The 25,232-nt window shown below is 28.3% G+C and overlaps 1 protein-coding gene across 4 annotated transcripts in view; it reads left to right on the top strand.

The window, feature by feature from the left end:
- The window catches only part of LOC107440923 (dual specificity calcium/calmodulin-dependent 3',5'-cyclic nucleotide phosphodiesterase 1A), a 549,727-nt gene that overhangs the window by 146,982 nt on the left and 377,513 nt on the right, over positions 1-25,232 (top strand). For 2 of the 4 annotated variants that reach the window (XR_015430832.1, XM_087155933.1), the window contains exon 1: positions 18,580-19,227. The exons of the other annotated variants lie outside the window; for them this stretch is intronic. Coding sequence is in view for 1 of the 2 variants with exons in the window: in XM_087155933.1 (XP_087012059.1) it covers positions 19,146-19,227 (82 nt within the window). In the remaining variant the exon portion in view is untranslated. Of the gene's footprint in view, positions 1-18,579; positions 19,228-25,232 lie in introns of those variants that run through there. 4 annotated transcript variants of the gene reach the window in all.

Here is a 25,232-nt window from a genome sequence, read left to right as displayed (position 1 = left end):
TAAAAAAACTTAAAATAAAATGAAGGTAATAAGATAAAGAATTTTTCTTGAATTCATATTCATATTCATTCTATATTAAAATTATTAAATCACAATGCTTGCATGAAAATTATTAGAAATTGTTGTTTTACAACTAAAAAGTGTTCTCTCTGCAACCGATGAATTCGTACTAATAAATGATGCGATCTTTGACGTGAATTTTCGGAGGGATACATTTAACTAGACCGGAACTTATCTTTTGCTTTCTTCGTATTTCATATTAAGGATAAAAAAACTTAAAATAAAATGAAGGTAATAAGATAAAGAATTTTTCTTGAATTCATATTCATATTCATTCTATACTAGAATTATTAAATCACAACGCTTGCATGAAAATTATTAGAAATTGTTGTTTTACAACTAAAAAGTGTTTTCTCTGCAACCGATGCATTTGTACTAATAAATGATGCGATCTTTGGCGTGAATTTTCAGAGGGATACAGTTAACTAGACCGGAACTTATTTTTTGCTTTCTTCGTATTTCATATTAAGGATAAAAAAAAAACTTAAAATAAAATGAAGGTAATAAGATAAAGAATTTTTCTCGAATTCATATTCATTCTATATTAAAATTATTAAATCCCAACTTTTGTATAAAAATTATTAGACATTGCTGTTTTACAACTAAAAAGTGCTCTCGTTGCAACCGATGAATTAGTACTAATAAATGATGCGATCTTTGGCGTGAATTTTCGGAGGGATACAGTTAACTAGACCGGAACTTATCTTTTGCTTTCTTCGTATTTCATATTAAGGGTAAAAGAAACCTAAAATAAAATGAAGGTAATAAGATAAAGAATTTTTCTCGAATTTATATTCATATTCACTCTATATTAAGATAATTAAATCACAACGCTTGTATAAAAATTATTATAAATTGTTGTTTTACAACTAAAAAGTGTTCTCTCTCCAACGAAGCAATTTTTTTTTGCTCAAAAATTTACTGCACCATGTTTTTTAATAGCCTGCTTTCATAAAAAAAGGCATGTAGTTAGTACTACTAAACTGTAAAAAATTACGGTATAAAAAACCGTCACTTTGAGTGCATTTTCCGAAAAATCAATTTTACTGTAAAGCCCATTTTTTTGGTAAAATATTATACCGCAATCATTATTGTAAAAATTTTGATCCGGAATATTTCACAGTGAACCAATATAGAAATTTTTTCAGCACTAAAATATTAATTTTGCGAAATATAAATATTTGGATAATAATCACATGAATCACTTATTACAGGGTGTCCCAAAAGGTCGTTTACAAACTTAACATGCTGGTCTGTCATATCATGATGAACAAGATTTACATAGGAACTTGTGTCCGAAAATTAAAACTGTAACCGCTAGAGAGCGATAAGTGCAGGTTTGGATGAGGAGAAAAAAAATGATATCGATAGCGGTGTTAATATGATTTTTATTATAAAACATCATTACATCACAGCAACTGCTCAAAATTCCTTCCATTTGCTACAATGCTCGTTTCACAGCGTCGGCGCATGGATTCACGAACCCGTTCAAATTGGCCAGGAGTGTCACGGACACGTGCTGCCGCTCCCGCGATCCTGGCGATAAGATCCATGTCCGATGTTACAGGTGTTTCGTACACTATGGACTTCATGTGTCCCTACAGGTAGAAATCCAGGGGAGTCAGGTCGGAGGATCGCGGTGGCCATGGGACCGGTCCACCTCTACCGATCCAGCGATTAGGATAAATCCTATCGAGGTATTCTCGAACAACGTAGCTAAAGTGGGCAGGCGCTCCACCATGCTGAAACCAGATGTTTCGGCGTGTAGCGGCTGGAACTCTTCAGATCCGGCAAAACTCTTTCTAAAAAAATGAGATAGGTATTTCCGTCGAGGCGTTCAGGTAGAAGGTAAGGGCCAATCAGCATGTTACCGATAATACCAGCCCAAACGTTTACGCTGAAACGTTGTTGATGTGCATGGGCACGTGTACATCTTGGGTTTTCATGCGCCCATACTTACATGTTGTGCAGGTTCACGACACCATCCCGTGTAAAGCAGGATTCATCAGAAAACAAAATCCATGATGGAAAATCTGGCTGTGCGACCCGCTGTTGCAAATACCAGCGTGAGAATGCAATGCGTTTGGGATAATCGTCAGCGCACAATGCCTGTACTTTTCGGAAGTGGTAAGGGTGTTGCATGTCATCGTGCAGTATGCGCATTATGGTGGAACGAGCTACACCCAAGACACGTTCACCTTCTCGGAGACTTCTTTGCGGGTTGATGGCATACTCCTGTATCACGGTTTCCTCTACGACAGGTGTGCGTGCAGCACGTTCTCGATCGATGTGGCTACGTGCTACGAAAGCACCTGATTCACATAATCTGCGGTGCAATCGTCCAAACAAAACATGACTTAACTGACGTCTGTTTGGGAAGCGCTCTAGGTACGTCCGTGCCGCGGCTCGTCCATTTTCATCAGCGGCGCCGTATACGTAATGCATGTCAGCCATTTCTGCGTTACTAAACTCATTCATCCTTCTCCTTCAACGTCCACGCCTGAAATGATTGTTTTTCCCACTCTCCCGTTTTCGTGCAATTATCGCCCTCTAGCGGTCGCAGTTTTAATTTTCGGACACAAGTTCCTATGTAAATCTTGTTCAGCATGATATGACAGACCAGCATGTTAAGTTTGTAAACGACCTTTTGGGACACCCTGTATAGCACCTGAAAATAAAAAATTATATCTTCCAAAAATGATCTAAATTTTAATGAAGAAGTCGACGAGAATCCTTTTTTGTTGTGTGTTCAGCCATACATATGAAAGTGATTTTTCGGCCCCAAGTTACATAATAAAATCCAATTTTATATGAGATATTATTTATATGATAGATACTCAATATACCAATCTCTGTGGTCCAAACGGAAATGGACGTTATGATGTTAGGTATCTGTATCGTGAGTACATAAAGCTTCGATTTATCTGTATTTATATATTAGCATTCCATCCCTTTCCTTATTTATTTTATTACCATGATAATGTTTTAAACGATTCTAAATATAATTTGTTTCAGTTTAAAACATTATTTATTTGCTAGCTGTTTTTGATGACTAGCTTGGTCAAAAATCAAAATTATCTTGTACTAACTTGTTATTATATAGAGTGACTCAGTGATTTTACATTAATTATTACTGTGAAGATTACGTTATGTACTGTAAAGATTACGGTTTTTCCATAACATGTTCCAGTAAAAATGAATTTAATGAAAAAAAGTACCACCATTCAGAGTGGCGGAGCTTCATACCGTAATTTGATTCGGTAATTTTTACAGTTACGATGATTAGGATCAAATAATGCAGCAGATAATGCTAGATCATATAGGCTTAGAGAGCTGCGAAGTCCTATTAAAAATTAATTGTACAAAATGTTGAGAGTGAGTACTACGCTTTTTTCAACTCAAAAATAAATGTTCTGCTACAAAACTTCTTAAAAAGAGGGAATACAGTTTTCAAAATATGATGGATGAATTCATTGAACCCTTTGTAAAGAAATTTACAAAGGTTCTGAATTCATAAAAGAAATTCCGATTCCCCAACAGGATGCAATACAACCTTATGATTCTCGATAAAGAAAAGTAATCAATATTTCACCACCTATTTGACCATATAGTACTAAGCCTACTACCGCTTAGGTTAAGAATAAATGGCCCTTACACTTTTCCTTCATTCATAAGGAAGTCAAGATATTTCACGTTTATTAAGCGGTAACAGAAGAAGGAATAATGGTTTTAATCTTTTCTCCAGACATTCGCCATCCATTGATTCATTGCCTATGAAATAATGTTTACTTTGATATAAAAAAAAAATTATATATGAAATAAAATTCACTTTGATATAAAAAAATACTTAAAGCCTGTATTTGCAATAATAATCATAAATAAAAAAAAAAAGAAAAAAAAATGAAACAAAATTTCGGCCACTATATTGAAATAAACAGCGCAGTTTAGACATTGATATAGTGGGTATTAAAACAGCATTGCGTAAATGGAACAGCAAACGAGTCAGTTGCTATAATGGATTGTTGTTGTTGTTCATTTACGTCGCACTAGAGCTGCACAATGGACTATTGGCGACTATCTGGGAAACATCCCTGAGGATGATCCGAAGACAGGTCATCACAATTTTGATCCTCTGAAGAGGGGACGGCAACTCCGTTTCGGTTTTCCCGACGACCTGCACGCGAAGTCGAGCACTTTACGGTAGAACAGTTTAACGAGGACCAATACAGCTCACCCTCAGTCCCTATGCAGACTGATCCAAGTGGTTACCTACCCGCACACTGACCGCAGCCAGTTATGCTTGACTTCGGTGATCTGCTGGGAACCGTGTCTTAACTATCAGTCCACTGAGGGACTGCTATAATGGAAAGGTTGAAGAAAGGGAGGGTTGCTCTAAATATCATTGGCGTTAACAGTTTTTTAAACACAGTTTAAAAAAAACTGTTTGAAAAGCTGTTTTTTTTTAAAAACACCCTTTACACAGCAATTTTTTAAATAAATTTTAATTTCAATATAATTTTGGTCACGAGATTTAAAGCAACTTTCTAAAATCGTGAAATATACTAGAATTTTATCAGTGTTTTATAATGGAAATAAGATATTGGTGAAAAAATTCCAGTAAAAAATTGCACTAAGAAAAGCGTATGGTCAAACAACTATGGTAAAATTTACCGTGTTTCAGTATTTATGGGAACACACTCTCGGTAAGATTTTTGTGAAATAACCATAAAATATTGTTTTATAACGTGTAATAAAATTTGATGAATATGGTCAGGTTCGGTAATTTTATTATGATACCTTAGAGCAAGACATAAAAACAATTTCTTTGGTTAAATTTACAGAATAATTCAGAAAATGTGTGGTAATATGAACTTTAATTTCGAAAACCAGAATTTTGGGCAAACCATTACAATACAAATGGAAGAATTATCGAATGAAGGGTCTAAATACAGTTTATTTTAGTTTTATTACCAGAATTGTCATTACTATAAAAGTGCTGTAATCTTACCAGAATTTACCAGATAATTGACAACCAAGGGGGGACAGTTTATGTCCCTGAAACCGAAGTCTGAGAAAAATAAATTCGAAGGTTTTCCAGTTTGCAGGAGCAAGCATTCAATTGAAATCGTAAAAATAAACATATACGCGAGTGTCACAAACATTTATGTACCCCCTCTAAAAATATCAAAACAAAATTTTCATTTTATGATGTTGAAATAAAATTTAAAACGTTTTTTCCTCAAAATTCCTTCAAAATCAATACTTTCACAGTAGTATTTCCGTCTTCTTCTTCAATGTGCTTTTCTTGAGTCTTCTGTTGCCAACGCGCGGATAGGAATTGTTTTCCCCATGCATGCCCTATTTTCACTGAGTAATAAATCTCGGGAAGAATCTATTTTCCACGTTTTTGATTAGTCAAAACTTAGTAATCTTTAAAATGCAACAGATGGCGATACAATAGTCATTTTTGTGAAAAAAGTGTACAAATTGTTTTCCTCCACTTAGTCTGCAATAATGTTTTTTTCTTTTTCTTTTTTTTATATAAGAAGAATTACCTTACAATGCGATAATTTTATCAGAAGCTTTTTTTGAGTATTTAAAATTCTTAAAAAGAATAAAACGTCAAAATGTATATTTTATTAAATCTCAATATATATTTTATCAAATCTCAATATATATTTTATCAAATCTCAATATATATTTTGTCAAATCTCAATATAAATTTTATCAAATCTAAATATATATTTTATCAAATCTAAATATATATTTTATCAAATCTCAATATATATTTTAGTCACAACATCCCGTGATAGATAATTTCAAACACAATATCTGAAAATCAGAGAATAATTACTCCTTGGTGTGACATTAGATACTATAGTTTTTATAACACTGACAAGGCTACGTTAACTTGACTAATAAATTGTTTGGCAAATATAAATGACATTCCCCACATTGCTCCTTATTTCAAATCCATCATTTTTATTTGCAGACAAAATTCTCAGACAGAGCTTTTCAGAAAATGAATTCGGGAAAGTCTTTTTCTCAATAAGACAGCACTTCTTAAAGTACTTGAAAATTCAGTCATTTAATAATTACCTTTGAAATCATGATGTTATTTATTGTTTGTTAATTACTATCGTTTAAAGTGAAAGGAAAATGTTGGTCGAAAACAAAGCCATTTACCATTGAGATGTAGTGAAACTTCTAATTGATTAAAATCCTTTTTAATTCTAGAATAGTTTTCACATTTCTGAATAAAGCAATACAGCAGCTATATATATATATTTCGATTCTCTAAATGATGTGAGTTAAAGTTTTTGTTTCTTTTAATAGTTCGAACCAATAAGTTTTATTTTTTTATTTATTTAAGAACATTCTGTTCTGAATAAATAATTCACTCTTTCAAATATAGATCGCAGCACAAATTTTTAAATTCCTTTAATATTTATGAATTTTGTTAATTTAACCATGCCAGTTTAAGGCTGACCATATCTCCTTCATTGCAATTCTGTTGATTGTTGACTAATAAGATTATTTCCTTCTTCGCTTCTTTTTCCTTTTCAACTAATTCACAATTACTCTATTATTTATTTTTTGGGGGTATCACTGCATTATAAAGTGTAATTTATGTTGTAGGATAATTATTCTTCATTTTCTTAAAGGAATGCAACTCGAAGAGAAATTTTGCGTTTCAAGCTTAGCAATTTATGTAATAATATTATCGTTAAGAATTGCTTAGTTTTCTATGAGAGGTTAAAAACTAAAATTAATAGTGTACAATTTCAATACTTAAACATTCGCCCTAAATTTCATAGAACGTTTACCAAATTTAGAACAATCGCTTGTAGGTCTAATACTTAGCTAAATCTGGCAATATATACTCTAACTACTTAAATAAAGTTATTACCAATATTATTAAAGAAGATCTTTCAAAAAAAAACATGAACGAAATAAATTTATTGTGACCTTTAATTTCCAAGATATCTTTAATAGCATTCTAAATTCTAAACTAAAAGATGTTTTTTGTGTTATTACTCTGATTATAAAAATATCCTTAACTACAAATTCAATTACTGGGAAATTGCCATTAAAATTGTCTTTTTAATAATGATCTCTATAAGGGAAAAATTCAATGCGGTGAAATGTGACAAGGATCTAAGCTTTCGTCACTTTTCACTATTATGAAAAAATAATATATAATTGTTAATTTAATTATCTTTGATTTTCAAAATTATGAAAGTTTGTTAAATAATATTTATTCCCTTATAATCGTGATCTTAATATCAGTTTAAATTTCTTTGGATTTAACTATTAAAAAAAGAAGAAAATATCTACATTGTCTTATACGATAAAAGAAATGTTTTTAAGTTTGATTTAAATAAATAAATTGCGTAGAATTTTAATATTTCTGAATATATAAATTTAAATACTATTTTGAAATAAATAAAAAAAATTAAAAGAATTAACACTCGCATTTACTGATCCAAAAAATAAATAGGCATACTTTTCTGAAATTTGATTAAACACAAAAGATATCCAACAAATGTAATTAAATTCTATTCAAAACCATTGCGTTAATTGTACATTAAAATTAATAAGCGAATATATCTATATATAATTCCTTTAGTTATCTTGATTGATATTTGACCATGTGTTATCCCACGTCGTATTCTTTTGCTGTATTACCACAATTCGTTAAAATCAGTGACTAAAAAAGATTTTATAATTACCCCAACCCTGCTTCAAAATTCATCTAATTAATTTTGTTTTATAACCGTCGTTGAACAGCCGACCCAATTTCATGTGTTTACGACTACTTACGTTTAACTCCGTAGCCTTGTAATTTTGAACCAATCCAGAAGACAAGGAAACTCCTGGATCAGTACCCCCAGAGGTATTGATTTGTTGTGGGAACATGGAGGACTTTGAGACTCGACAGATTTAACGTGCATCAGTCACCATTTACTATACGGGGAGTCTTCGGCCGGCGAGGATCGAACCCACGACCTCTTGGATATGGGCTCAGCGCCCCCATCTAATCAATTTTTTATTTTATTTCAGAGCCGTCGTTGAACAGCCGACCCAAATTCATGGGTTTACGACTACTTACGTTCAACTCCGTAGCCTTGTAATTTTGAACCAATCCAGAAGACAAGGAAACTCCTGGATCAGTACCCCCAGAGGTATTGATTTGTTGTGGGAACATGGAGGACTTTGAGACTCGACAGATTTAACGTGCATCAGTCACCATTTACGACACGGGGAATCTTCGGCCGGCGAGGATCGAACCCACGACCTCTTGGATATGGGCCCAGAGCCCCCATCTAATTAATTATAATTATTCAATAAATGTTAGTAATTTCAATAAAAATCATCACATTAAAATACTGTAATTAAATTTTGACCAAATTCTTAGACGCACTATGAGATTCTATGTAAAATCTTAATTATCAGGTGATATTATACAACTTTATTGTTTTTACGCGATTGAAACCGGTTTGCACTTGTTTACGTTCGTGTATCAATTGTTTAAATTAAACGATATATTATATAAATTCGACGATTGGATAAATTAGACGATATATTACGCAAATATAGAATACTTATTATACCAGTTATTATAATAGTATATTATAATAATTAGTATAATTAATATAATTTTTTTCATTTGTGTCTTATTATCATGAATTTATGTGACATTTTAAATTTATAAAATTATGTCTACGAATCTGTCTCTTTTTTTGGTGCTCATCACACTATCTTATCAATTTATTTTGCTTCGCTTAGATAAATATAATATTTGACAGCACAGTTTCGCTGATATAATCGTGTGAGTTGATAACGAGATTAATTCTTTCCGTTATTTTATATTTTTTGTAATTTTAGTTTTTAAACGATCTTTTACTCCTCACACTATTGTATTGATACATTTTGCTTTGGTCATATTAATATAACTTTAAAAAAACAGCACTATTTTTGCAATTATAATTGAGTGAGTTGACAACGGCATTACTTCTTTTCGTTTTTTTTCTATATTAGTTTCTTCAATATCAGTTTTTATTTCTTTTTTACATTTTTATTAATTTATATTTTTCTTTTCCTTTTTCTTCTTCTCTTTACTTTTTCTCTTCCTTCATTTTTATCCACGTTTTCTCAGTATTTTCAGTTTCGAAAAAATGTAGTAATAAATAGAAAAACGATGATTTTTTTATACAGGGATATTTCCGAGATATTTCATTTTAAAGTAGAAGAAAAATATGAAGAAAAAAATAATTAATGCAGATAGATAGCAAGTTTCAAACTTCATATCACTTCTAAAAACTAAATAGGAGAAAAAAAAACAAAATTTCGTTCCGTTCTAAATCAAGTATAAATATAACTTTTTCATCATTTCAAAATAACCTATAGTATTTTTTTAATAATAAAACATATCCCTTAGTTCTCAATTTTCTTCGGTTTTCTTAATTTAGATAAAACGCAAATAATAGATTTAAAGCACACAAAATATCCGAAAATCTAGGTTCAATTAATAACTGAAACTTACAATAAACATTGTTTTCAAAGGAAAGTAATGAAAATACTGATATTTTCTTTCTAAATAAATACTGATGAGAGACGAGAATTTCTGCTTAAAACTAATAACAAAGGAGCTTTTGTTATTACTTCTTTGAAATAAGAAAGATATTTTTCCAAAAAATTTATCTGACTTTTTATGAGAAAAAGCTTAAGCATTCTACTAGGAATTTAAAAATGTGGAAATATTTCTTGAAAACAAATTCTATTGAAATACGATAACCAAGTATAAAAGCACAAGTATATATATATATATATATATATATATATATATATATATATATATATATATATATATATATATATATATATATATATATATATATATATATATATATATATATATATATATATATATATATATATATATATATATATATATATATATATATATGCATATATATATATATATATATATATATGTATATATATATATGTATATATATATGTATATATATATATATATATGTATATATATATATGTATATATATATGTATATATATATATATATATATATATATATATATATATATATATATATATATATATATATATATATATATATATATATATATATATATATATATATATATATATATATATATATATATATATATATATATATATATATATTAATTAGGTATATATTTTAGGTTTTTAATTAGAATTAGAAATAAGCGAGGCTTTTTTTTTAAAGTAAGGGCCTTTTTGAAATAAAATCCAAACAAAAGAAAATTTTTCAGAAGCAAATTCATTTTCAGATTCTTTATGTTTCTTTATGAGTTAACATAGTTGCCAAGTTTGTTTATAACACTTATAATGCCTTACAAATAGGTTTAGAATACACTCTTCATAGGAACTTGTCCTCAGTTCCGATAATTAAGAGGGCACTGTCATTTTCACGTTTTCGTCATTGTTATAGTGGTTGCCGCCGAAATCACGTTTGAAATATCGTAAAAGTTGAAAATCGCTCGGCGCAAGGTCTGGGCTACAGGTAGAGGGGTCCAAAACTTCCTAGCCAAAAGAGTTCAATAAAGCTCTGAACTGAGCTGCTGGTGAGTCATTGTCATGGAGTAGCAAAACTCTTTGTCAGCAAGACTGTAGATCCGTGAACTTCCAAAGTTTGCCGACATTAGCAACAGACAGGATTTTTGCTGACAAGAAAACGCGTCATTGATCACATCTCGTACAAGGCGGGCGATTCAATAACCTTAAACTTTCTAAAGTTTACAGGTTACCTACACAGCTTTCAACTGTGCACAGTTGCTCCCAAGGAATGCCGGGACACGACGCAAGCACTCTTTGCGACGTTCGCGCCACCTATTAGTGTACACAGCAAACTGTTCTTACTTAAAAACAAGCCTCGTACTTTCAAATTTTGAAGAAAAAAAATATTTAAAAAAAATGTGTAGAAATAAAATAAACAGAAAGACATTTAGAATGGAGCTGCTATTTTGTAATAAGGGTATCTAAATATATAGACGTTATAAATATGTTACAAACCAGCTAATTTTTGTCGTTCCAAAGAATGATTATTTCCTTCAGCGATAGTAAAAGGAATATTGAATGACAACCCTTGATATATTTAACCCTTGATATATTTAACCCTTAAATATATCAAGTATACCCTGAAGTATTTAACCCTTATAACTCAAATGCTTCTCTCTGGCACTATGACTAATTTACCACTCTGAAAGCTTAAATTTTTGCATTTTAATGTTTAATAACCATTTTATTTAATCGCCAGCAAGTGTTGCAAAGTCAAATCAAGTAGATTCAAGACGGATGATTATGGCAAATGCTTCTGGTGATGCTGTGCTAAACTGGGATTGGCATATAACAAGTTTCAGGATCTAAGTGATGTTATTAATAAATAATATTTGTCTCATGTATTTTTCAAGCCATGTTTCTGATCTGCACTGTTGGAATTTTCATTTTAAAATTACGGTAAAATAACCGGTAACTATCTGCCCATCCAATTAACCATAAAGTTTACGGTAAAGAACTTTTTTTATCCTTGCTCCTCATACACAATACTTTTTATTTCGCATTAGTCTTGTGTACAATTTCACAAGAAATGAAGAACAAATTTAAAGAGAAAATATTCATTAAATTTTGCTCTTTTTCAGTGTCGGCAATATTTTTTTTGGTATTAAATTTCTTAGTAAATTCTCTATTTATTTTTGTTTTTATTTTTACTCTGCAGACTGGAAAACATCTTATTATTAAAATTGGCTACAACAACAGAATTCTTAGGATGCTTTTGCGCAATTTTTAAATTTATTTGAGCAGATCTTATTTTTTCACTTAATATCTGAAATTTTTGTTCAGGATTTTACTGAATTTTTTCACCTGGAAATTTCTTTTAGTTATAAGCAAGACAATTTATTTTATTGATACACGGAAAAACTTAATAGCGTCTAACCAACTGGAAATCACTTTTTTTTAACGAAAAGTATTTTAATCCATGACTAAGCACATAACGCCTATATTGAGCATATAATTTCATAAAAAATATTACCTTTTTTTGCTTGCTACAGTTGAGAATTCTGACTATGTTGTGTTATTCCCTTATTTTTCTTAATTCAGTAAACAAAGCGCATCGATTTACCTATAATGAATTTACGTTTTTAAGACAAGTTTATTTTCAGCAGGAAATAAACGAGACTAAGTTAGCTCAATTCCAATTTAAATTACTATTTATAAGTATATTTAATTACAAAAAATATTTTCTTTTCAATGGATACATTTTTATAGTACTTATAAAATTAACAACTGTTCTTTGGTTATCAATGTAACGCCCTTTGCTCCTTCTACATAATTCTCTTTATTTCGCGTTACTACTATGAAAACCGACTTTAAAAATGCTATCTAATAAGAATGCTCACAGAAAAATGCATTCAACGTCAAACCATAATAGAGGTACATTGAACCATAATAACCATATATTTGTTGCAAATTCCATAGATTGTTGAAATGAAAAATTTTTTCCGATCAACTCGTGAAATATTTTTATGAAATTAAACTATTTACGAGAATTGATTTGTGCAGAAAAATATGGTTTAATTTAGCTCTATTTTAAATCTTGCAACAAATTTTAACGCTAATTATGTCCAACAAGCACCGAAGTTTCAACAGTGAACTAATCACATTGGTTTTGTTATTATAAAATAACAAAACGCAGAACGGCAGTTTTTATTAGAACATTTATTATATTTTACTCTCAGAATGAACGGTTCATTGTTGAACCATAATATGAGTACTTTAAATCATAATACAATACAAGTTTAATAAAACTTTAATTAGATGCAAATTTGAATCATATTTACTTTCAATCAGAACATATAATATCTGAAGCTTTCCTTTAGGCTCCTACTGTGCTATACAATCGTGTAGTCCAGTTTAAAAATTACTAAAATATGGTTCAAATTAGTACCTTATAAAGTTGCAGAAGATTTGAACTGCATTATGGGTCAGTACCTTTTGGCGCCTACCGTACTACACTATTGTTTAATCAAGTTTAAAAATTACTAAAATGTGGTTCTAATTAGTACCATTAATTAACTTTAATTGGATGCAAATTTGAGTTATATTTACTTTTAATCACAACACACAATATCTGAAGCTTTCCTTTAAGCGCCTACTGTGCTATATACATTAATCGTGTAGTCCAGTTTAAAAATTACTAAAATATGGTTCAAATTAGTACCTTATAAAGATACAGAAGATTTGAACTGCATTATGGGTCAGTACCTTTTGGCGCCTACCGTACTACACTATTGTTTAATCAAGCTTGAAAATTACTAAAATATGGTTCAAATTAGTACCATATAAAGTTGCAGAAGATTTGAACTGCATTATGGGTCAGTACCTTTTGGTTCCTACCGTACTATACTATTGTTTAATCAAGTTTAAAAATTACTAAAATATGGTTCAAATTAGTACCATGTAAAGTTGCAGAAAATTTGAACTGCATTATGGCTCAGTACCTTTTGGCGCCTACTGTACTATACTACTGTTTAATCAAGTTTAAAAATTACTAAAATATGGTTCTTATTAGTACCATATAAAGTTGTAGAAGATTTGAACAACATTATGGGTCAACAAGTTCAAAAAATTTAACTGTGAAACAGTATTATGTGATATTAATATGCTAATCACGTATGTTTTAACAATTTTACCCAGCATATTTTTTTCTGTAAAAAAATAAATTTCCCTTTAAATTTGAAGTAGAAGAAAACAATTTTACATGGTTGATAAAAACAAAAGCTATTTAATTAAGCTAAAACTAGGTTTATATTATACAACTAGGTTGCGGGTTAAAAGCTAGATTGATGTTTGATTAATTAAAATCAATGTCCTTGAGGTATGAGAAAATGTGATTGCGAGGATCGTTTCCAATCAATAAAATCAATGGTTTACTTAGGTAGCTTAGAAACATCGATTATAGTAACCAAGTGAAAGTATGGAGTATTTCTAAGTTGTAATAATTTGATTCGTTTTAAGTACATATTTCATCATTCATGTGTTGGCATAATAGTAACGTATATAGCGAACCTTATGCCTAAAATGACGGGAGAGGTGAAAGTAGCCTCTAAGATATTTTGGTAGGTATCCCATAATTCTAGGTAGTTTTGGGTATAAAATACCTCTATGTGAGTAAAAGGTACATCAGTTTCCTTAAAAAACAAAAGTATTTCAAAATAACTTTAATAATTTTATATAGAGGAAAGGAAATTTAATTATCTAAGAGGCTAATGCATAAGTATAGTTGACAAGTCAGTGTTCCGTTTAATCAAATACTTTAATTAATTAAATCGAATAAAATACCATAGAATTTTGATGACGGAGTCTATAATATATTTCTTAATAAATCAATTATGAAAATATTTCAAAATTTTGGATGCCTAATTGATTTCTACACAAACAATCTGGGAAATGACAGACTGGCCTCTTTAACTTTCTAGTTATAATGTTTAATCTTTCTAGTGTTAAACTATATATTTTTGCTTATTATTTGAAAATGGTTGCTTGATTATGCAAGCATAATTTTTTGTTAAATGTATGATAAGAAGTATGACCACATAAAATTATACTGTTTTAACTATAATACCAATAAATTCATAATATCAAAACTATTACATTATACTAATAAATTCATATAGTTTAGATTATTACTTAACTATTACTCATTCCAAACACTTATGGGCGGAACATAATGGTTTGGCTTAAAAAAATTGGTTTTTTGAGATATTTAATTAAAATTTCCTACAAAATCTTTAAATTTGTTACCTTCTGTCTTTGTGTTGCTTATTAAGAATTTTTTTTAATTTTTAGTTTCGAAAAATTAACTGTACAAAGTCGGGGAAGAAAATAAAATGGCAATGTATTTATGTTTATATTTAAAAGATAAGTTAAATCGTAAAATTAATTTTTATATCTCTGAATAAAATAAGAGAGTTATTTTACACTTTAAAAGGAAATAGTGGATAATGTTATGAGGAAGCAAAATTATATTTCTCCCGGCAAAATGATTTTAAAAAAAATGAGTCACTATATGTCCTTATTTTGAAAAATATCGTCTTCTTTTAATTTTAATATTTATTTTATCTCAAATGATGCTTTTAAAATTCCTTTAAGTAGCTATTATTAATTTTACTCAAAAAATTATTGAGGAATGCAAAATTTGAGCACTTATTATTTTTATATATGAAATAAAAGAGCAAAGTTCCATTGGTTTCAAAATTATTTTTTTTTTAAATAACGAAATCAAATAATCCTAAAACATTTTCAATGAACAACTATCTGTTGATTATTTTTTTTGCAATACAATCTAAATTTTATACAATATTCGTTAGTTATATTATATAACTATTTTCTACTTTGTTACTATTTCCTAATTTTTATTTATCTCTATATTATTACATATATCCATTTTTATTTAAATTTCCTATAATTTTTCATGTGTCTTAGTATTGCTATTACGTATTTTTAAAATGTGGAATGCAATTTAAGACTTTGAAATTTCTTCAAGCATTTAAAAGCTTATAACAATCAAAGTAATTGATAATAGTTCCAGATAAAATTTAAGATTTATATATTAAGTTAGAAAAGCAATAATTACTTAGCTTTTAAATTGTATGATTAAAAACTAAAAATATTTTATTTTGATAAGTATCGTAAAAAAATAAGGTGAACATTAAACATTTGTAGGGAATTGTTACTAGTTACTTTAACTGTTGGAGCTTTAAAAATTTTTACTATAAATATTTTTTACAATAAAAACTGTATTTTTGAATTATATTTTCGAATTTTTTCTTATTTTTCTTTATTTTTCTATATTACTATTATGATATTTTTTCTTTCTTTTTGCTGTATATTTTTTATATAATTTTATCTGCATTTTTTTCATTCATCTAAATTCATTTTGCTATGATTTCCTACCTTTATTCCTTTCTGTTTGATCGCTATACATTTTTTAAAAAAAATATAAGTGACTGCGCTATAAAACGTTCAATATTCCTAAGAGTTTATTGAGAAAAAAGAAACCTTTCTTAAAAAGCGATGAGCTATCAGCAACAATTAGGTGGTCGATGCGCTAAAGGCGTAAAAAAGCATTAAACATTCGTAATGACTAATTACTTTAACTGTAAGAGTTATTAAAATTTTTATTATTAATATTTTTTTTAAAAATATAACGGTAGTTTTAAATACTACTTTCGAAGCTTTTTTATTATATTTCTCTGATTTTGATTTCCTTTCTGCATTATTATTTAAAATTTTTTTGTTTATTTTTATGTATATTTTTATGTAAGACAACTAAATTCATTTTTTTACGACTTCCAATTTTTGTTCTTTTCTGTATAACTGTTATACACTTTCAAAAATAATATTTGTGATTGAGGTATAAAACTTTCTATATTTAAGAATATAAAAAGTTTTATAGCTCATTCACTAATGTTATTATAATATATACTCATATATATATATTAATAATATATACTAATATAATATATACTAATTCACATATAAAGTACCGGGAGAAAAATGCGCTTTCATAAAAGGGGATGAACGATTAGCAACAGTCACTCAGCGTATTCGATGGACTAAAGCCTTAAAAAATTCGGTGAACTTTAAGCAATTGCAGTGAACAATCTAATTACTATCTAATTCCATTTTATTACTTTTTCCTTCTTTCATTTTTTCTGTATTATTATTATAATATCTTTACATATCATAATATCTATAGATATCGTTAGATATCATAATATCTAACTTTATTTTACTATCATTCCTATTTTTTATTTGTATGATTGTGATGCATTTTCGAAAAAATATTTTTGAACGAGCTATAAGGCCTTCAATATCATTAAAGGTACCGTAAGAAAAAAAGTGCTTTCATAAAAGGCGATGAGCGATCAGCAAAATAAGGCCGTAAAAAATTAGGTGATCATTAAGCATTTGCAATGAACTGTTACTAATTACTTTAACTGCTAGATCTATTAAAATTTTTATAATTAATATTTATTTTAATACAACCATAATTTTAAATCATGTTTTCTAATTTTATTTTATTACTTTTTCCTAATTTTAGTTTTTTCTGCATTATTATTATAAGATTTTTCGTTTATTTTTCATGTATATTTTTATGTAACATCTAATTTTATTTTATAGCTATTTCCTATTTTTATTTTTTTACCTAAAAAGTAACTTGAGAAAATAAAAGCGCTTACATGAAAGTTGATGAGCAATCAGCAACAGTTAGGCATTTGATACGCTGACGCCGGAAAAAAATTAGTTGAACCTTAAACAATGGCAATGAACTGTTACTAGTTACTGGAACTGTTAGAGCTATTAAAATTTTAATTATTATTTTTTTTTTACAATAAAATCGTAATCTCAAACCATACTATCTCATTTTATTTTAATACTTTACCCTATTTTTAATTTTTATGTATTATTATTATAATACTTTCCTTTATATTGCCTTTATATCTTTATTTATAATATCCAAAATTACCTCTTTACCTTTTTATATTTTTTTCCGTATGATAGATCTACATTTTTAAAAAATTATTAGTAAATGCTTTATAAAGCTTTCAATATTCTCAAAAGTACCGTGAGAAAAAAGCGCCTTCATAAAAGGCGATGAGCGACCAGCAACAGTTAGGCATTCGATACACTAACGCCGCTTTGTTGAACGTTAAACATTGGCACTGAGCGGTTACTAGTTACTTTAACTGTTAGAGCTATTAAAATTTTTATTATTAATTTTTGTACAATAAAATCGTAATCTTAAATCATACTACCTAATTTTATTTTAATTCTCTACCCTATTTTTATTTTTTATGTATTATTATTATAATACTTATTGCCTGTATATCTTTATTTATAATATCCAATTTTACCTTTCGACCCTTTTATGTATTTTTCAGTATGATAGGTCTACATTTTAAAAAAAATATTACTAAATGCTTTATAAAACTTTCAATATTCCGAGAAAAAAGCGTGAGAAAAAAGCGCTTTCATAAAAGGCGATGAGCGACCAGCAACAGTTAGGCATTCGATACACTAACGCCGCTTTGTTGAACGTTAAACATTGGCACTGAACGGTTACTAGTTACTTTAACTGTTAGAGCTATTAAAATTTTTATTATTAATTTTTGTACAATAAAATCGTAATCTTAAACCATACTACCTAATTTTATTTTAATTCTCTACCCTATTTTTATTTTTTATGTATTATTATTATAATATTTATTGCCTGTATATCTTTATTTATAATATCCAATTTTACCTTTCGACCCTTTTATGTTTTTTTCCAGTATGATAGATCTACATTTAAAAAAATTATTAGTAAATGCTTTATAAAACTTTCAATATTCCTAAAAGTACCGTGAGAAAAAAGCGCTTTCATAAAAGGCGATGAGCGATCAGCAACAGTTGGGCGGTCGATGCGCTAAGGCCGTTGCCTTCGCTGGAACTTATTTTCTCCTAACTCCTTGATCAGGAGCAGAACGGATACCCCTTTCCACACCTATCTAACCACGTGCACTATATATCCTCTACGTGATCACTCCCCCAAATATATAGTCTCCCTTCCATATAAAACTTGAAGAATAAGATACTTAAGATCTAGAGAAATGAGCTCTTCATCCTTCTTATCAAATATGTGGAGCGGCGGGAGCAATTCAATGGCGGCCAATGACTGTTAGAGGCTGTGAGGATAGCTGCTGATGCTCAGACGCATCTCTCAGTGAACTCCAGGCCCTCGGATCGGAAAGATCTTCAGTGGAACTCTCTGGTGTTCCAAGGTGTCGATCGCGCGTTTTAAGCCACAACTTTACCAACTCTTTATTGACATTGTCACTATGACAATAACAACTCAGCGACTGCTGTAAGCGGCGCTGAGTTCCCATTTAATTCCCAAACGGGTCGCTGTCTGTCAACTTTATCGTCCCGTGCAGGCCATATTGAGGACTTGGACTTTTTTAAAAGTTTATTCCCTATGGCCCAAAAGCCGGAGACCAGTCCCGCGAAAAAGTGTCAGGGCGCTACTTTTAAAGTGGGAGGATATTCCTACAAGATAGGTAAGTCCATGTTTTGAATGCAGTTTCGATATTATAAACTCCCCACGTGATTCAAAATCCACGTGATATAAAATTGTGTATTTAATGATTTTTTTTATAGGGAATTTAAATATTTGTTAGATACCTCCGAATTTGAAAAATAGTTGCATTGTCTATCCACTATTGACAAAAAGTAATAAAATATTTATTAAATGCAAAATTAAATTTTGTTCTTACTGCCTTATATAATAGATATTTTTTTTATTTGTTTAAATTTTATTGGCTAAGAAATGATGTTATTTAATGGAAATAGCATGGTTTCTTTTATGAATCGAAATATTTAATCACGAACCATTCACAAAACGCCTGAATAGTGTAAATAAGAATAGATTAATTTGCTACTTTATACTCTTTCTTTTCATTAAATTATTTTAAGTGAATTTACTTTTTTATTATTTTGAAAACCTTTAACAAATTTTACAATGAAGTGATAGATAGACTTAGGAAGTATCAAAAATTACTTTTTTTTCATTAGTATACTTGTTTTAGCCTATTTACTGAACACAGTTAATTCTGTGTGTTGTTATTCACTCGCAAAAAGTGACATTGCTGAAAGCGTTGAGCTGAGCTTTGAGAAGAGACAATTCTGAAAACAATAAATATTTTTAATAATTATCGAATTCGAGAAATAGCTGTATTGTCTACCATTTATTAAATTAAAATTTTTTTCTCAGCAAATGTATAATTAAATTTTGATTTAACTGACAGACTAATATATTTTTTAATAAATTTGTTTTAACTTTATTTTCAAAGAAATGTTAAGTAGTGGTGTAATAAGAACATGACATAGTTTTTAACTAATGAATCACTTCATATAATGACGAATCATTCATGAAAAGTTTGACAGTTAATGAATTTACTGATTTTTACTATACTCATTCGTTTGCAGGTTTTTTTACTGAATTTACTGATTTTTTAAATTTTTAAAACATCTTGCAATGATTTAGTTGATTTATTTGGAGAGTATCAAAATCTTTTTTGTTTTCTAAATTATACATTTTATTTGCCTATTTACTAAACTAAGTAAATTTTCCGTAATAATATTATCATGCATAAAAGCGTATTGCAAAAATTTAAGTTTGAACTCTGAAAAGGTAAAAATGGAAAGATATGAATGACAATGATATATACTAATAAACACAATGTGAAACCATTTTAAGAATGTTTTATTTCATGTATGTTTCATTAGCTTTTCTGAATTAGATCTAAATGCATTTAAACATTATGTTTCCCTGTTGAATTCACATGGTAAATTATGAGCAAAATTTATTTTTAATGTTTTAGCTGGATATCTATTTATGCCTTGAAAATATGATTTCTTTACCTGTTATTTAAGCAAAAGATGCATTTGATATTATTTTTACACTTTATGTACTGAATCATTTATTATGAAATTAATTTATTTTCACAAAGAAATTTATTTTGCAGATGTGTATGAAAATTAAATTAATTGTTTATTGTACTCAAAAATCACCTAATTATTGATAATGAATATAAATAATAAATAGTATCGGTATAATGCTGCATTCAAATTATGTTTTGCATTGCTTCCCTCGGGTTTATTTTTACTGGGGAATTCGTTATAAGATAATAGTTTTTCTTATTTTCATGCAACATATAATTAATTTCCTGAATGAAAGTTTCTGTTGATCTCGTTATTCAGCATCCAGCTCTAAATAGTTTTTGTGAAAGATTCAGGCTTTGATTAAAATGAAAAACAACGTGAATAAATCATACGTTGTTTTTCACTTTAGTATTCATAGCACAAAATAAACAAAATCAGCATCCAGTTATAAATAGTTTTTGTGAAAGATACTGACTTTGATTAAAATGAAGAACAACGTGAATAAAGCTTACATTGTTTTTCACTTAAGTATTCATAGTACAAAGTAAACAAGCTAAGCATCAGTTATAAATAGTTTTTGTGAAAGATTCAGATTTTTATTAAAATGAAAAACAACGTGAATAAAGCATACATTAATTTTTACTTTAATATTCATACCACTAAGTAAACTCTACTGACTAGTGAACTAAGACTTCGGATTCTTATTAATAATTTGGCACTTCTGAAACTATAATTTAACGATTTATTTCCCAACTTTTTGGGTTTTCCTTTTACTGTAGTGAAATGGATTGAAGTTTATAAATTAGTCATTATAGAAACTTGAGTTTGTTTTTGCAAGTTAATTATGTTCAATTTACACGCGTTTGATTTCGACTTTATGTTTTGTCTTTCACATAGATATATAAAAAAAGACAATTTTCAAACGATGTATCTAAAAATTTTCTTCAAATAAAAAAACATCGTAGATTCAAAAAATAATAATAAATAGTAAATAAAATGAATAAATAGAAAAATAAATAAATAAATAAAATAAAATTCTTAATCGAACATCATTTTAATGTATAGTAAAATTATTATTCTAACACTGAATTGATTAAAGCAATTTTACTTATAACATTTTTACAAATACTGTATAAACGGAATAATTTGAGTTTTTAATTTACAAGGCCTACGTACTTTACGCTACGTAGCACAAAATAATCAATATCCTTTTTGATTCAGATTTTTATAAAACATTTAGCACTTTTGAAATTAATTTAACGATTTATTTGCTTCCCAACTTTTTTGTCTTCTCCTTTCACTGTATTGAAATCGATTGAATCAGTTTATATGTTAGTCATAGATTTCGTTTTTGTAAGTTATTTTCGTTCAATTCATACACGTTCGATTTTATGTTATTATTGTCAGATGGATACATATAAAAGGAAAGACATATTTCAAAAGATGTTTCTAAAAGATATCTTCAAAAAAAGGTATTGTAAAAGCGAAAAATAAATAAAATAAAATTCTTAACCCTCTGATGTAGATGGCACACCACTGTCCCTTTTAATATATTTTTTTCTGATGCTTTATTGACAAGCAAAAATATATTTTCGTGTTTTTAATTATAAAAGCAGTCTAATATTTACTAAAAAAATCTGTTAGATTAGTGGAAGTATATTTGTACCATAATATACAATCTTAAAAAGTAGTTTGAAAAAAAATGTCATTCATAATCAAAAATGTATCAATAATTGATTTCGAAAATTAAAGAAATTTCAATGATAAATAATTATTTCTCTTCGATTTGAATAACTGCAAAAAATGTACAATTTGTAAAAAAAAATATTGTTTGGAAGTGAGCCGTGATTCGAACTCAGAAAAAGACGCCAGTGCTCCATGCTGGTTTTTATAACCATAATTTAATAAATTGTTAAATATATTTTTCATCTATTTTGACTTAAATTAATACAAAATAATGAAACAAAAGTATGAAAAACATCCTAATTGCATATCTGAGTTAAAGGGTTAATTGAACCCCATTTTAACTCACAGAAACATTATTCTCATAACAATAAATTTATTAAAAAATTGTCATTATTTCCTGTAATATAACATTTTTGCTAATACTACATAAAATAAATATTTTGAGTTCTTAGTTTAAGAGGCGTCTGACTCAAAATCACATCGATTCAGTTATTATTATATATTTTTATTTTGCTTTAAGGCAGTTCAAAACGAATGTTTTATCTCAAATTGAAAGAAAGTTAAGAAGCAAAAATCTATTTTAACAATTTTACTTTAGGGCCTTATTTAAGCGATTTTCATCGTAACATAAGCTATGATTAAATGTATCTCTGTATCTTTTGTTACTATTGTCCAAAATAGTAAGAAAATACATTTCAAAATATATTACTTTAATTTTTTTTATTAAATTCGAACCTGGTACGATATATATCGAATATTTTTGCTAACAAGAGATGTATTTAAAGTGAAGCATACCAATCTTGAAGGTTATTTTGCAGGGAGATTTTTTTTAAGTTAAAAAATAACCTAATATTTTTTCTTTATCAATTTCGAAGTAATTATCAAGTTATGAATTATTATAAATCACTTTTTCCTTTTCTTAAGGGGACACCGGACGATTAAAATAAGAAAACCCCTTCAAAAATCCATTATTTATTTTTTGCGATTTTAAAAAAAAATTACACTTAACTCAGTAACAGACAACAAATCGTGTTTAAATCAGAGTTTTTCTTACCGAGTTATATGATTATGAATTTGTATAGGTCCGTACATCAATATGTAGTTCTCGTTGACAAAGTTGCTTTTTTTCATAATAAAATTTTTCAGTGTTCTCACTACTTCAAACAGCTCTTTGCGCATCAGTTTTTGCTTTATTACTATTAACATTTTTTTAGATACTCTTCAATTTGTCTTGTTTGATGATTCTAAATGAAATTGATTTCTTCAATATCTTAATTTATTTTTTTAATAATTAAACTAACATAATTGAAGCGTGTTTTTTGAAGAAATGTTTGGTGACAAAATGAAAATTTAAAGCCCTGTTAAGTTATATTTTCATACGATTACCATAACCACTTATATTTATGTAATTGCCAATAAACAACGTATTTGGGTAGAAATTTAATTAGATAAATTAAAATTTGTTCGTAAGGGAGCTTTTAAATTGCCAACAATTAAAAACCATGCTTGTAGCTATAACTTTAAAACTAGTTATTATTTTTTTTCTAAAACCTTGTACACAGAAACCTTGTTTTGAAAATTATCGAATAAAAATTCTGCTTTTTTAAAGTCCTCTGTTCCCCTAAATAAATAAATTGCCTGGTTTGATTCAATCCACACAGCCGCCGAAGTGTTATGCTAAATCTAAAAGGTTGCTTTAATGCGCGTTAAGAGTTTTAACGAGCTAAAATTTAAAGATTACATTTAATAACTAGGTTGAAAATTTAAAATTTTTTGAATAATCAATTCCTGAAACTTCTGCATAAAAATTTTCAGGTAACGTTTTAATAGTTAATTAAGATAAAACATCATTAATGGAAAATATTTTGAATAGGTAATCTAAGCCACCACATGAACATTTCGAGAACGATTATGAGTTAAATCAAAACATTTGCGCAAATTTGGACAACCCATAATGATTTACACGGGTTATATCTAGAACAACATAATAATTGTTATGTTCTAAACTCAATTTTATAAAGATATGAACCTTAAGAACCTTTCTTCTGTATACATGAAGGAAAAAAATGCTGGAAAAAATACCGTAGTGTATAGAAATGGCTTTTCTGGCCAAATAAAAACCTAATTCTGCTAAGAAAAACACAAATATGAGGTATTTAAACCATTCAGTTGATAAATTTTTTGCACATAAGTTAATGGTTTTTGAAATTCTAGTTTTTAGAATAATGATTCTTATTTATCACTCTTTTAGCATAAAATACAATTCTGAAAAGTAAATTTGAATTGTTTTTATGCCATGCTCTAATGTATCACGACAAAATAACCAAATATTACCACATTTATAAAATTTAATCACATTTTTAAAACCATATATTATTTTTGATTTTACCAAAAGCATTACCAAAGCTCTTTGATGGAAGCTTTTTGGTGTCCTCATAGACCCCGAAATACGTCATATTCTGATATTTTTGACGATGCGTTTTTTTCTTAGAGTAGCATTATAATACGTTACATGAATCAATATTATATAACGCATCTACACAACATATTTATAATAACAGTTTTATTAATTAATTTATTTAAATAAACTAATTATAAAACAAAGCAATGGCTATGGATGTAGAGTATATTAAACTGAAAATTATCTTAATTTAACAATAATATACATTACATAGTTTATAACGTGATCCTATGAATAATTTATTTTCTCCGCAAATACCGGTTCATTATGAATTGTAGTGATGAATTATTTTTACTTAATTTAGCTGCTAAAATTCGATTTCAAATAATTTCAACTTGCGAATCTTTATTTTCAGGACCCTAATCCCACGAGAAGAAAATTCTATCGTCTTAAAACTAACAACAATAAAACACAACATACCTTGAAAATGAAATACATGGAGTTAGAACTATTGACGTCATTATGACGTATATC

This window comes from Parasteatoda tepidariorum, chromosome 12 (genome assembly GCF_982258835.1).
Source record: "Parasteatoda tepidariorum strain Cologne lab strain chromosome 12, Ptep-v5.0, whole genome shotgun sequence".
Lineage (NCBI taxonomy): Eukaryota > Metazoa > Arthropoda > Arachnida > Araneae > Theridiidae > Parasteatoda > Parasteatoda tepidariorum.
Note: the sequence above shows the minus strand (reverse complement) of the source record. Positions and strands in the feature narration are given on the sequence as shown.